General features: G+C 45.2%; 1 protein-coding gene across 1 annotated transcript in view; it reads left to right on the forward strand.

Moving 5' to 3' along the window:
- Positions 1-13,710, forward strand: part of BANK1 (B cell scaffold protein with ankyrin repeats 1) — a 220,885-nt gene that overhangs the window by 190,942 nt on the left and 16,233 nt on the right. The window contains exon 11 of the mRNA XM_063135924.1: positions 11,925-11,993. Coding sequence (XP_062991994.1) covers positions 11,925-11,993 — 69 coding nt within the window. The remainder of the gene's footprint in view (positions 1-11,924; positions 11,994-13,710) is intronic.

Here is a 13,710-nt window from a genome sequence, read left to right on the forward strand (position 1 = left end):
TCCGCCCACTTCCGCTCCGCTCCGCTCGGAGCTCCGGATCTGGAGCTCCCCCCCCATAGGCTTGCATTGAAAGCTAAAAAATTATACAACTTTTTTTCTGTTCAAGTTAGAAACCTCATGTTTGGCACCATGACACCTCATGGGGATATACACACGCACGCCAAGTTTCAAAGCAATCCCATCATCCCCTGATTTTTGGCGAATTTTTGAAAATCGGGCACCCCACACACAACATCCCTGCGAGGTGGGCAGGGGAGGAGGGAGGGAAGGCAGGCAGGCATGCAGCTGGCATTTCTGGGGGCATAAGGAAGTGAGCCAAGGATAAGCCAGTAATGCATATAAAATGGAATAAATCAATAAATAAACAAAGGAGGGGTGGAATTAAAAGCAGCAGTGTTGCTCAATAAACAGCAAGAAGAATTTTTTTAAAAAGGCTATATCTGTCTTTTACCAGCAATAGGGGGACGTGCCCGGGGGAGGGGGAAGTAGCTGCCAGTTCAAGACAGCCACCAACAGCTCTGAGAAGAAGTAAAACGCTCACTTCAACTCATAACAGGCATTGCTCCACCGTTTTACTCTCTTTGGAAGGCTCTAATGGCCTTCCAGTGCAGGAGAGAGTGGGGGCACGTCCACGATGAGATGCCCTAGGGGAGCTCATCCCCTTGCACCACATCGATTCAGTTGTTCACCAAGGTTAGGGTGGGGAGCAGTGCTGTGTTTCTATCTCTTATTCTTGGCTTAGTATATGATTTCAGGTTGTGTTTGTGCATTTGGTGAGGCTACTGTGTTAAAAAACACGGGGAAAAGCCCGTTCAGATGAAGAAAGAGAAGTTTCCCAGAATCCCAAGTTACCTGTTTTGCCTATGCCCTCCTCCAACTTTGGGATCATCATGACCGGGAGCTGACTCTGCCCCTCAGCCCTTTGAAAAAGGTATTTTTCCCGCCGATTTTTTAAAAACTTCTAGCGCGCGACCCGTACGACGCAGAAAGTTGAGAGTAGTCTCAAAATGACCCCCATCCACGACTCTCTATGCACAAGAATTTTCAGAATGATAGCTTAAACCCCCCCCAGTTATCCCCGATTCTTTCCCTCAATGCAATCCTATGGGCGAAAAGCCAAAAACGCCGTTTGAGCCGCGCGGTTGACCCGATTTTCACAAAAATATAGCACGCGACCCAGACAACGCAGAGAGGTGAGAGTGGTCTCAAAATGACCCCCATCCACGACTCTCTGAGCACAAGAATTTCTAGAACGATAGCTTCAAAAACAACCTAGTTATGCGCGATTATTTGCCGCAATGCAATGCAATCCTATGGCGAAATGTTTTCAAGATGGCGACCGGAGCGCTCCGCCTGAACTAGGAGCTCCGAAAAATGGGCGCTTCTCTTCGCCTTGCTTCTAGGGGGTCCGCGGTCCGCTCCTACTCCGCCTCTGGGTAAGGCGGAGCAGGCCAATCCGCTACTGCTTCTACGCTCCTAATCGGAGCGGATCACACCCCTATTATTTACTCTGAAGTGAGTCCCCACTAAACAGAGCTTATGCCCAAGTCAGAGTTGCACAGAATTGCAGCTTTATAGCCAAACTAGATGGGGCACCAGAGATGCACCGATTCACCTCCCAACATCTATTTTGCTATGTGGTTGTTGTTGGCAAAAACTGCCATAGGTTTAGAGATTCAATCCCTTTCCCCTCCGCTGTGTTTTTCCCCCTACAAATTACAACACCCCATCACCTTGGGGCCATTATCTGATGGGGAGAAGGGAGACCCATTTTGGATGCCTCCATGGCTAATAGCAACTCCTAGGCCCTTTCTAAAGGTGTAGAGGGACGCAGGAGAGACGATCCTGGATGTACCTGCTTCCGGGATCATCATTCTGTGTCCAAACGATCGTCACGGCTGCCATTTTGAAAAAGAAGAAGAGGAGGAGCTGGAGTGCACTTGCACTCCAGTGAATAATAAAGTAAAAAAAAAAGGCCCGACCCCACCCCTACCCCCACAATTTCCCTGCATTCCTCCTGGCCCAGCTCCTTCCCTCTACTGACCCCTTCTACAACCCAAGAATCAGGTTTTCCCAGGGGGGGGCTATCCCTGGGAAAAACCCTGCCTGTCGTCCCCCCCCCCCTGCCCCGGGAGTCCCTGTGCATCATTTAGATGCACAGGGACTCAGCTGTGACCGTGTAGACACAGCCCTAGAGGGGGCTTGCATTAGGGAATCATTCAAGAAGTAAAGGCACACGCACACCCACATGTAAACACATCTGCTTTTGCAAAAATCAATCAATCAAAGGAATTTGCACACTTATTGTGAGCTTCATCACACTCATTACTGAGCACTCGCAGATGTTCACAGGTCCCTTTCACAACATCATCTGCCACCTGCATGCCTCCCGCCTCTTCTAGCCTTCTTCACGCAACAACAAAACTCCCCAGTAAATCCAATTTATTTTTTGAGATGGAATTTGCCGCTATCCCCTACTGTGTGCAGGAGAAGCGGCACGATCAAAACGGCCCACTGAATGGGCCACGTGCACGTTGCTTACCTCCTCTTTTAAAAGAGTTAGTAATGAGGGACAAACACGCGGGCAGAGAAGCGACAGTAAGGAAACATCATTTTCCCCCATGTGATGACATTCTAGACAGTTTGTAACTGCACTGATATTATAAAAGTAGGAGAAAGGGGTGATATCACCTCGTGGGGTAAGAAATGGGAATCATGAAAGGAGAAGATTTCTAGACAGACGGGGGAAGGAAAATGCATGAAGGGATGAGATAAGTAAATGTGGGGTGTGGTCTACATTGGGCAAGAAGGGCTTCCTATTAGATGGAACCCAGTGACTCACATTTCTGCAATGTTGAAATAAGCAGTGGAAATGAAGAACTCTTGTTTGAACAATTATTCCCAGTCTCCAAAGGGCTGCCTTGATTATTCCCAGTCTCCAAGGTTGCTGCCGGTTCTTACCAAACCCCCACACTTTTGCTGCTGTGAGGTGTCTAATCCCCATGCCGAAGGCAGCATGGGGCGTTCCAGCAGCCATTCGGCTCACTGTCAGCCATTCAGCCCACCAGCCCGCCCCCTGTCCTCTGCCCAGGCAGTCGGCAACCAATCAGGGGTTGCCTTCCACCCAGGAATGCCTCCGCATAAAGGATGGAGCAAGGTTAGATGGTGGAAGGGCCGTGTTAGCCTCACTCCATCCTGGAAAGTCGGGGTAAGTCCCTGACTTTTAAAATGCAGAGCTTCTCTGGAAATCCCTGCGGTGGCTTCAAAGTGGCTGCTGCATTGTATAATTGACACAGCGCCACCGCACAGCCACCTTGGGGCTTCCAGAGCATATACTGTAGGCAGCCCCCAAGTCACAGGCCAGTTAATTTGATTTTCAGCTTTATTTCTTGGGATGTAGTATTATTATTATTATTATTATTATTATTATTATTATTATTATTATTTGCATTTTTATACCACCCAATAGCCGAAGCTCCCTGGGCAGTTCACAAAAACTAAAACCATTCAAAGTATAAAACAAACAGTATAAAAACATGATATAAAATATATATTAAAAAGTGATTAAAAACATACCACACATGATTAAAATGTCTTTAATCATGGATGACTTTTGGAGCCGTATCTCTTAACATTAAACAGTTCTCTGACCTGGCACCCTCCAGATGTGTTGAACTGCAACCCCCATCATTCCCAACCCCCTGGGAATGATGGGGGTTGCAGTCCAATACATCTGGAAGGCGCCAGGCCGGGGAAAACTGCACTAGTCCAAGTTCTTGTAGGAACTGCAGTTTGATTTGGCTTGCCTGATAACAGGCACATTCTCAGTCCCAGCACAATCCCCCTCCCCGCAATGCTGTTTCATTCACAGCAAGCATTTCTTTCGAGTCAACAAGAACTCATATAATGTCATCAGTGATATTTGAGGGCTTTTGTCATAACAGGTGGTGCTTCCAATGGAGCAAATCAGCCTTTTGCTGCCTCAACATCCTACGTTAGGCGGTTAAAGCCGAGAAACTAAGATCAGAGAGAATGAATGGAATTCACCAAAGTCAACGCTTCTGAATGTCGCCTCAATGGCTCTTCCTTGCTTTGGTTTCTCTATATCATCTACTAAAATCATCATCAATGTTCTTTTTCAAGATGTCATTCTAAAGGCTATTATTAACGTTTTCTGTAAAGAACCAATACATGATCATCGCTCCTCCATTAGGGAAGCAGGTGCCTCACGTATTGATGTACAGCGCACCGAAATGGTTCCAGGAGGACTTGTTTAGGGGATCATTCCCACTCTTGATGATCACCTGACATTACATTTAGAAAAATAGGAAGCTGCCTTATACTGAGACAGATCACTGGACCAACTAGCTCAGTATTGTCAACACTGACTGGCAAGGGCTCTCCAGGGTTTCAGGCGGGATTTTGTCTATCCCTACTTGGAGAAGCTGGGTTTCAAACCTGGGACCCGCTGCATGCAAAGCAGGTGCTCTGTCCTACTGAGCCACAGCCTCTCCCATGGACCAATGATCCAAGATGGACCAATGGTCTGATTTGATATAATACAGCTCTACCACTGAGCTACAGCCCCTCCCAAATTGCAAAGAGGACAATGGAAAACCTGGGATGACAGTCTCCACTTCAGCTCTCTCTTCCCCCACCACAGTGATAATGCAGGAAAGGATTCTGACTAAACCTGCAGCCAATCCCAGCACACTGCCAGGGATAGATTTGCATTGATCAGGGGGTTGGGTAGATTCCTGCACTGAGCAGGGGGTTGGACTCGATTGCCTTATAGGCCCCTTCCAACTCTACTATTCTATGATTCTATGATTTATTTTTATTCTACTTCTCAGCCAAATAGGCAGCTTGCAAACAATCATTTAAACAAAGCAGCATTCTCCTGGTATTTCCCTGCAGGCATGCAATTTAAAAAGACATGACACACAAGGAAAAAAGGATGAGGAGGGAAGAGGGGTAGTTTTTCAGCAGAGCTGGAGGAATGGCTTCACTTTTGCTGTCATCTCCCTCTGCTATAGCCTGCTGGAATGGCACAGAACGGCATTCACCAAGGAACACAGATCTCATACACCAAAATACACAGGATGGGGCTACATTGATTGATGCTGTGAGCCCTGCAAATAGGGATGAGAAAACTCACCTACATCTGACCCATCGGATGCTCACCTTGCCACCGCCGCCTGCCCTGCTCTTCGCAAGCTTTCTATAAGGCTCAGCGAGGCCAGATGAGCACTCAGCCGCTGTCCGCCCACTCTCCGGAAAGTATTCATTTCCCTCATTGCATAAATGGGGAAATGCACAATTTCCAGAGCCTCCAGAAATTGCACATTTCCTCCCATTGGGTAAATGGAGCCTTTACAGTCGCCATTTACACAACAAGAGAAAATATGTAATTTCAAGATGGCTGCCAAGCATTTGTCAGGCCTCATGGGTGCTCGGAGCATGGGTCCACGAGTCCACCATGGGTGCCCAACAGGGTCTGGGGAGGTGGACGTGGGGGAGTCCATCGGACTCACAGACTCAGCCAGGTGCCCAAAACATCCCTACCTGCAAATGAGGAGCACTAAAATAATGCACAGCCCTGTTTAACTGCTTTCTTGTAGATGTAGGCTGCTCACTGATGTAGGGTGTTGTACTCAGATGTCCTGCTTTCCTCAGACCTGCAAGCACTGGTCACAACCTCCTCTGCTCCATGAGCCCTGCCCTGAGGGAAGACAGAAGAAAAGCAGCAGCCATAAGCATCTTTGACAGGGGTCCAGGTGCCCTCTTTTAAAAAGGACTGTCCTATATCTAAAGAGCTGCCAAGGGAACAAGTTCTATATAAAGGGCTCTTCTGCCAATTCCCAATTAAAGATAAAGACCAAAGCAAACGTTGCCTATCTACAGTTAGTACCTGGACAACAGCAGGCTCCATAGGCATCATAGAGATCACCTGGTCACTGTCTTCTGCATCACTGTGAGATCGACTTTAAATAGAACTACAGCATCAGCATCATTTGTTGTTCATTCAGTCAGTCACTTCCGACTCTTCGTGACTTCATGGACCAGCCCACGCCAGAACTTTGTCGGCCGTCGCCACCCTTAGCTCCCCCAAGGTCGAGCCCATCACCTCCAGAATATCATCCATCCATCTGTCGGCCCCTCTTCCTTTTGCCTTCCACTTTCCCTAGCATCAGCATCTTCTCCAGGGTATCCTGTCTTCTCATTATGTGGCCAAAGTACTTCAGTTTTGCCTTTAATACCATTCCCTCAAGTGAGCAGTCTGGCTTTGTTTCCTGGAGTATGGACTGGTTTGATCTTCTTGCAGTCCAAGGCACTCTCAGGATTTTCCTCCAACACCACAGTTCAAAAGCATCTATCTTCCTTCACTCAGCTTTCCTTATGGTCCAGCTCTCGCAGCCATTGGTTACTACGGGGAATACCATTGCTTTAACTATGCGGACCTTTGTTGTCAGTGTGATGTCTCTGCTCTTAACTATTTTATCAAGATTTGTCATTGCTCTCCTCGCAAGAAGTAAGCATCTTCTGATTTCCTGGCTGCAGTCAGCATCTGCAGTAATCTTTGCACCCAGAAATACAAAGTCTGTCACTGCCGCCACATTTTCTCCCTCTATTTGCCAGTTATCAATCAAGCTGGTTGCCATAATCTTGGGGTTTTTGAGGTTTAACTGCAACTCAGCTTTTGCACTTTCTTCTTTCACCTTCATCATAAGGCTCCTCAGTTCCTCCTCGCTTTCAGCCATCAAAGTAGTATCATGTGCATATCTGAGATTGTTAATGTTTCTTCCTGCGATTTTAACTCCAGCTTTGGATTCATCAAGCCCAGCACATCACATGATGTGTTCTGCATACAAGTTGAATAGGTAGGGTGAGAGTATACAACCCTGCCGTACTCCTTTCCCAATCTTAAACCAGTCCGTTGTTCCGTGGTCTGTTCTTACCATTGCTACTTGGTCATTACACAGATTCCTCAGGAGGCATACAAGATGACTTGGTATCCCCATACCACCAAGAACTTGCCACAGTTTGTTATGATCCACACAGTCAAAGGCTTTAGAATAGTCAATAAAACAGAAATAGATGTTTTTCTGGAATTCCCTGGCTTTCTCCATTATCCAGCAGATATTGGCAATTTGGTCTCTAGTTCCTCTGCCTTTTCTAAACCCAGCTTGTACATCTGGCAATTCTCGCTCCATGAATTGCTGGTCTACCTTGCAGGATCTGAAGCATTACTTTACTGGCATGTGAAATAAGTGCTACTGTCCGATAGTTTGAACATTCTTTAGTGTTTCCCTTTTTTGGTATGGGGATATAAGTTGATTTTTTCCAACCTGATAACCATTCTTGTGTTTTCCAAATTTGCTGGCATATGCCATGCATCACCTTGACAGCATCATCTTGCAAGATTTTAAACAGTTTGGCTGGGATACCGTCCTCTCCTGCTGCCTTGTTATTAGCAATGCTTCTTAAGGCCCATTCAACCTCACTCTTCAGGATGTCTGGCTCTAATTCACTGACCACACCATATGAGCTATCCCCGATATTATTATCCTTCCTATACAGGTCTTCCGTATATTCCTGCCACCTTTTCTTGATCTTTTCTGTTTCTGTTAGGTCCTTGCCATCTTTGTTTTTGATCATACCCATTTTTGCCTGGAATTTACCTCCGATGTTTCTAATTTTCTGAAAGAGGTCTCTTGTCCTTCCTATTCTATTGTCTTCTTCCACTTCCACGCATTGCTTGTTTGAAAATAATTCCTTATCTCTTCTGGCTAGCCTCTGGAATGTTGCATTTAATTGGGCTTATCTCCCCCTATCACTGTTGCCTTTTGCTTTCCTTCTTTCTTGGGCTACTTCCAGTGTCTCAGCAGACAGCCATCTTGCCTTCTTGGTTTTCTTTTTCTTTAGGACGTTTTTTGTTGGCGCCTCCTGGACAATGTTGCGAACTTCTGTCCATAGTTCTTCCGGGACCCTATCTACTAACTCTAGTCCCTCAAATCTATTCTTCACCTCCACTGCATATTCATTAGGAATATTAGTGAGCTCATATCTAACTGATCTGTGGGTCTTCCCTATTCTCTTTAGTTTGATTCTAAATTGTGCAATAAGAAGTTCATGTTCTGAACTACAGTCAGCTCCAGGTCTTGTTTTTACTGACTGTATAGATGTCCACCACCTTTGGCTGCAAAGGATGTAGTCAATCTGATTTCAGTATTGACCATCTGGTGAAGTCCATGTATAAAGCCATCTTTTAGGTATGCATCCATGCATATAACCTAAGATACGCTAATGTTGTGCAAATCACTGCCCCCTTTTGCCCTCTTTTTCGGTGATGCATTTTCTTTTCTTCAGCAGTTCATAAGTGGTTGCCCTAGGTGCGGCTGGGACTACAAGTCCCATCATTTTTAGTGGGAAAGTGACACTACTGATGACATTTCCACACAAGGGCGATGAGATTCATAGGTGCCATCCCTGGCATAGAAATGCACTCTGCCAGGACCCTGGGAGGGCCTGCAGTCTTTTCCACCACTGTCTTTCCCCGGCTCCAAGAAAGATGTTCGGGCAAGGAAAGGGGTGGCAGAGAAGAGCATTTCAAAAGCCTTTGGAGGGTGCTCAGACTGGGCGCTCACAAAACTCAACCTTTTTCAGTTCAAACATCAGGATATTTGTGCATCCCTATCTACACCATTGTATTTCTGGTTGTACATCCACAGGCACCTGTAAAGACATAAATGTCCATTAAAAGCAATGGACATTGTGCATCTGATTTACTCCTGAGGTTCCAGATTCAATAAGTCCTGTGTGTGCAGCTTCCGTGCTCAGACCCCCTCAGTTGAATTGGGGGGGGGGGGTAGGAAGCAGGGGGGCAGCAGGGGCCAAACCAAGGGAAAGCAGCATCAATGTGGTTTGAGAAATTTGAGGAGGAAACTCAAAATGCTTGGGAGATTGAGGCCAATGTATGTTACATTAGCTCTAATGGATTGCATAGTATCTCTCCAGGGTGGCTTTAATGCAGTCAGATTCATGCACTGTGGTGCATTGTTCTACTTTGGCTGTGTGAATTTCTTGGCATATTAACTGTCATATAAACTGCAAAATGTTTGTTCATTAGTTTTCCTGAAATCCCGATCTGCCCTTGTGCCTGCCGTATTGCAATTTCGTTACGCGCCTTCCTAATTCAGTTCCAAAAAGTGAATAATTTATTTCCTCTTACCTCGCCCACTCAGGGTGTTTGTTGCCAGCTGAAATCATTTTCAACAAGATGCTGAATGTAAAGTGGTTCTAACAATTTGACTTTGAACAACTGGAGAAGCAATTCCAATTTTTTTAATTTATTTTTTATTGCTTCAGCATTGCAAAACCTTGGTAGAACTCCCCAAGCCTATCAATTAAAGTATTTCCTAATCAGAGACATTGTTGAATGCATCCCTGCCCTCAACCCAATTTATTTCCCCTTCTGGTGATTTGTTAGTAGAGGCCACACTATTAATTCTCTCATCCTTAGTGGTTAAGAGTGATCCTGGCCATGACTTCCACCCATTGGGCAGTGTAGAACTGGGCAGGATCTACACTACTGCTTTAAATAGGTTTATAACAGTAGTGACAACGGTTGGGGCCCAGGACACACTCCATATACAGTTTTCAAAAAGTTTTCAGTGTCATATCCTGCTTGGTGTAGATCTGGCCTTGGTCTCAAAACCCCAGCACTGGTAGAGGATTCCATGGCTGTTTCTACACCTGCGTTTTCCCCCAGGATTGTCCCTGGATCATAACTGTGCATCCAAATGATGCACAGGGGATCCCGAGAGCAGGCAGGAACGATCCCTCCATTTTCCTGGGATAACCCTTAGGTGTAGAAAGGGCCCATGTTAGCAGAAATCATCTTTCTCTCAGAACAAAATTCTTGTGTCAGCAGTGCACAGGAAAGCACTGTAAGGTGCCACTTTGGTCTTAAACTGGGGTCTTCAGCAGCCAGATGTAGTTGCCTGACCTCCTGCACTACCAGCATTCAATCTATAATAATAAAAGACGATGTGTGTCTGTCCATCTGCCTCTCCGGCAGCACCATAGCACCTAAACCATAAAAACCTAGACACCTGAAACTTGGCATGTATACCAAGGAGATTCTAGAGGAGTGCATCTCGGGTTTGTTTGTAAAAACACATTGATTAATTTTAATCAATTGAAATGTATCCATGCTAGGGGCAGACTTCCCTAAAGAGCACATAGCATTACAGTCCACATAGTGTGAAGTCAGTCCATGCAGTTTGTGGTGGGGCAGCCGCCACCCCCTTGGGGAAGTGAGACATCTCCCTCAAGGGGCTACAGCAGTGCACCATAATAGGGGCCGTGTGTAGGGGTGCCAGTGGGCATGGCGTTACTCAGACGGGGCAGGCACGATGTGCCCAACCGTGACAGCTGTGTGTAAGTTTGCTTGGCGACTTGGTTGTATCCAACTAAGGGCTATTCAAACTTATGCCAAGCCAAGTCCATTTGTTAGTTCTTCAGAAAGACAGACGGGCTAGTCTTATAGCTCAAGCGCTGCAGTTCCAGCTTGGAAGGAGGAGCCAGCTGTCCCACCCACCGAGACCAACTCTCATACTATCAATGACAGAATCAGCACACCCCAGGCCTGATGAAACTCTTGATGCCAAGGCAGCTTGAGAGTTTAAGCAACCTATGAAGAGTGCCTTGACCAGCCTGACGTTGACCACACACCCTGCTCTGGCCCTTCTGATTCCTATCTGGCTCCTCTGGATCTCACCAGGCCTTCTGCTTCTGGCCTTTTCACACTCACAGCTAGTGGCAAAACTAGGCTTTTTCCCCCTACTGTGGCTTGTCACAATGCAGAACCAAACAAGACAAGGCTGTATCAGTGGAAGGGAAAAAGCTGGGCCCATTTGGGTATATGGTAGGGGGGATGCTCGCTCAGGAGTGGATGGGTGGGTGGATATCCCACCTTCCTGCCAAAAAATGGATCAAAAGAATTTAACATAATTTCTAGGTTGACCCTTACGGTGTTGCTTTCTGGAGAAAGGAGGGACAGCTTTTCCCACCTAGAATTATTACCGCCATCAGTCTTCATTACCGTGCACCCTTGCTCTGATCCAGCATGGCTCTTCTTATGTTCTTATGTATTTGTGAACTGCCAAAAAGGAGGACATGCATCACCAAAAAAGAAGATGTCTTATTTGCATAAATTTCCCATATGCTAATTTATAGATAGAGATGCAAATTTAGAAATAGTTATTATAACTTAAATAGACATGTAGTACATCTCACCATAGTGTGGGAGACTGTGACCAGGCAACCTGTGTGCCTTGCTCTGTCTGCTGTTGATGGGCAACTTCAAGGCCCTTTAGCTCTTCCTTCTGATGGTTCTTTCCCATTATGCCAGAGTTGGGTTGGACACTTCAAATGGAAGATATCATGAAAATAGAACAACAGTCCTCTGGCAGCTCTTCTAAAAGAGGACATATGGCCAACTAGAGGACTAGAAGACAGTTCTGCCTTGTGTGTATCTTCCTGTGGTGGCACTCTAGCTCCTGTTTCACATTGCATTGCCCTTTCTATTCCCCACTGAGTTAACAGGCAACAATAAAATCATTCCAGAGCTGGAAGGGCCACCACCGAGAAAGCCATATCCTTCTCATTTCAGAAGGTGAGGGAACTTGAGGAAGGCACTTTGAGGATGATCTTAGAATTCTCAGGAGAGTGGCAGGAGAATGTGGCCCTGGGGACCGTGGTATTCCAAAAGCATTCCAGTTTGCCCTCTGAGAGATCTTTCTCCTTGCACTCTGTTTTCAAGGGCCTCACATACTCTTGCACTGGGGTTCTGAAAGATAATCGGCTTTTCTAGTTGTTCTAGTGCTATTTCTAGCTTCCTAATTTGCTTTTTGTTGTAGTTTTTCAGCAAAAGGTGACCAAAACAAAAGCTGGTGATGAAAAGCCGCTGTATGCTGTCAGAAAACCAGGTACTTAACTCAATAATTCTGTTGTTTTTCCCGGAAAACTGTATACTGGCAGGATGCTGGCTCATTTCTAGACTTAATTCTTCTTGCGTTTAAATCATAAAGCCCTAGAGATGTTTGATGTGGCTATGGTTACACATGCCTTAGTTACATCCTGTGTGACTGCTGTTCAGAAATTTCAGGTGGTCCAGAATGCTGCAGCCAGACTGTTGTCCAGGGCTGGTTACAGGGACCATGTGACTCCCTTGTTACAACAGCTTCACTGGCTACTGTTCTGTTTCTGGACAGAATTCAAACTGCAGGTTATGATTTATAAAGCCCTCTTAGACTACCTGAAAGACCACCTTCTCCTATACAAATCTGCCCAGGTATTAAGATCTTTATTCAAGGAAGACTTTGGCATGTAAGTGGGTCTGTTGGGTGGGATGCAGTTTTTATTCTGTTATTTAGGGTGACCATATGGAAAGGAGGACAGGGCTCCTGTATCTTTACCAGTTGTATAGAAAAGGGAATTTCAGAAGATTTCATTTGTATGCATGCAGCACCTGGTGAAATTCCCTCTTCATCACAACAGTTAAAGCTGCAGAAGTCCTGCCTTCTTGACCAGATACAAAAGAGGGCAGGGATCTGCAGCTTTAACTGTTGTGATGAAGAGGGAATTTCACCAATTGCTGCATGCATACAAATGACACCTGCTGAAATTCCCATTTTCTATACAAAGATACAGGAGCCCTGTCCTCTTTTCCATATGGTCACCCTACTGTTATTAAAGTTTTTATTCCGTTATTTTGTGTTTTAATGCATTTATTTTATTATTGTTTGAATCAACTTTTATTTATGATTGTAAGTGCCATTTTTCTTAGTAAAAAAGCAGAATCTAAATCAAATAAATAAATACTAAGGCAACAATGTAAGAAGGCTTCAATCCTATGATCACCTAACAAAGAATAAGCCCCATTTGACACAGTGGGAATTACTGCTACTAAAAAATGCATAGAATTAGCTGTGAATGTTATTTGGCCCCTGTTTGGAAGCTGCTGTATTCATACCAAATTAATCAATTTAAAAAAAGAATTTCTATGTGACTATTTGCTCAGTTTTTATGAGCACTGAGTTTACTGTAACCTTCAAGCATTATTATAACATTTTCCTAGGAGATGATTAAATATCCCTGTTAGCACCACTGGTGCACCCATGTCCAAGGTTATTGCCATGCACATTCAAATAATGTCTAGACATCAATCAACTGCTGAAATAAACGTATTTTTAATATGCTGGCCAGATTCCCTATTGTACTGTTCTGTGTGTAGCCACTGGGTACAGTAAAAAGTGAAATTGTAATTGTTAATTAAAGCTGCTTTGCATTGGTACAAGGAGGTGAAATCAGGATCAAATAAGAAAATATTGTTGGTCAAAGGACCACAGAGGTCTCAGTGATCATATAAGAGTGTAGTGTGACCATGATGGAGGAGGTACGATGTTCTTCTACAGAAAATTAGGCAGGGTTAATCATCACCAGCTTACTGCTATGAGGTTCCTGTCTGTCTAGTGGTTAATTGGCTGCTCTAATGTTAATTATACTGGCACTTTAAATGAATCTAGAGCACTTCCAGAACTGGGTATTTTCATAAGAATGTAAGAAGAGCCATACTGGCAGACAAAAGTCCAGCATTCTGCTCCCACAATGGCCAACCAGATGCCAAAGGGAAGCCCACACACA

Source organism: Elgaria multicarinata, chromosome 10 (genome assembly GCF_023053635.1).
Source record: "Elgaria multicarinata webbii isolate HBS135686 ecotype San Diego chromosome 10, rElgMul1.1.pri, whole genome shotgun sequence".
Classification (NCBI taxonomy): Eukaryota; Metazoa; Chordata; class Lepidosauria; order Squamata; family Anguidae; genus Elgaria; species Elgaria multicarinata.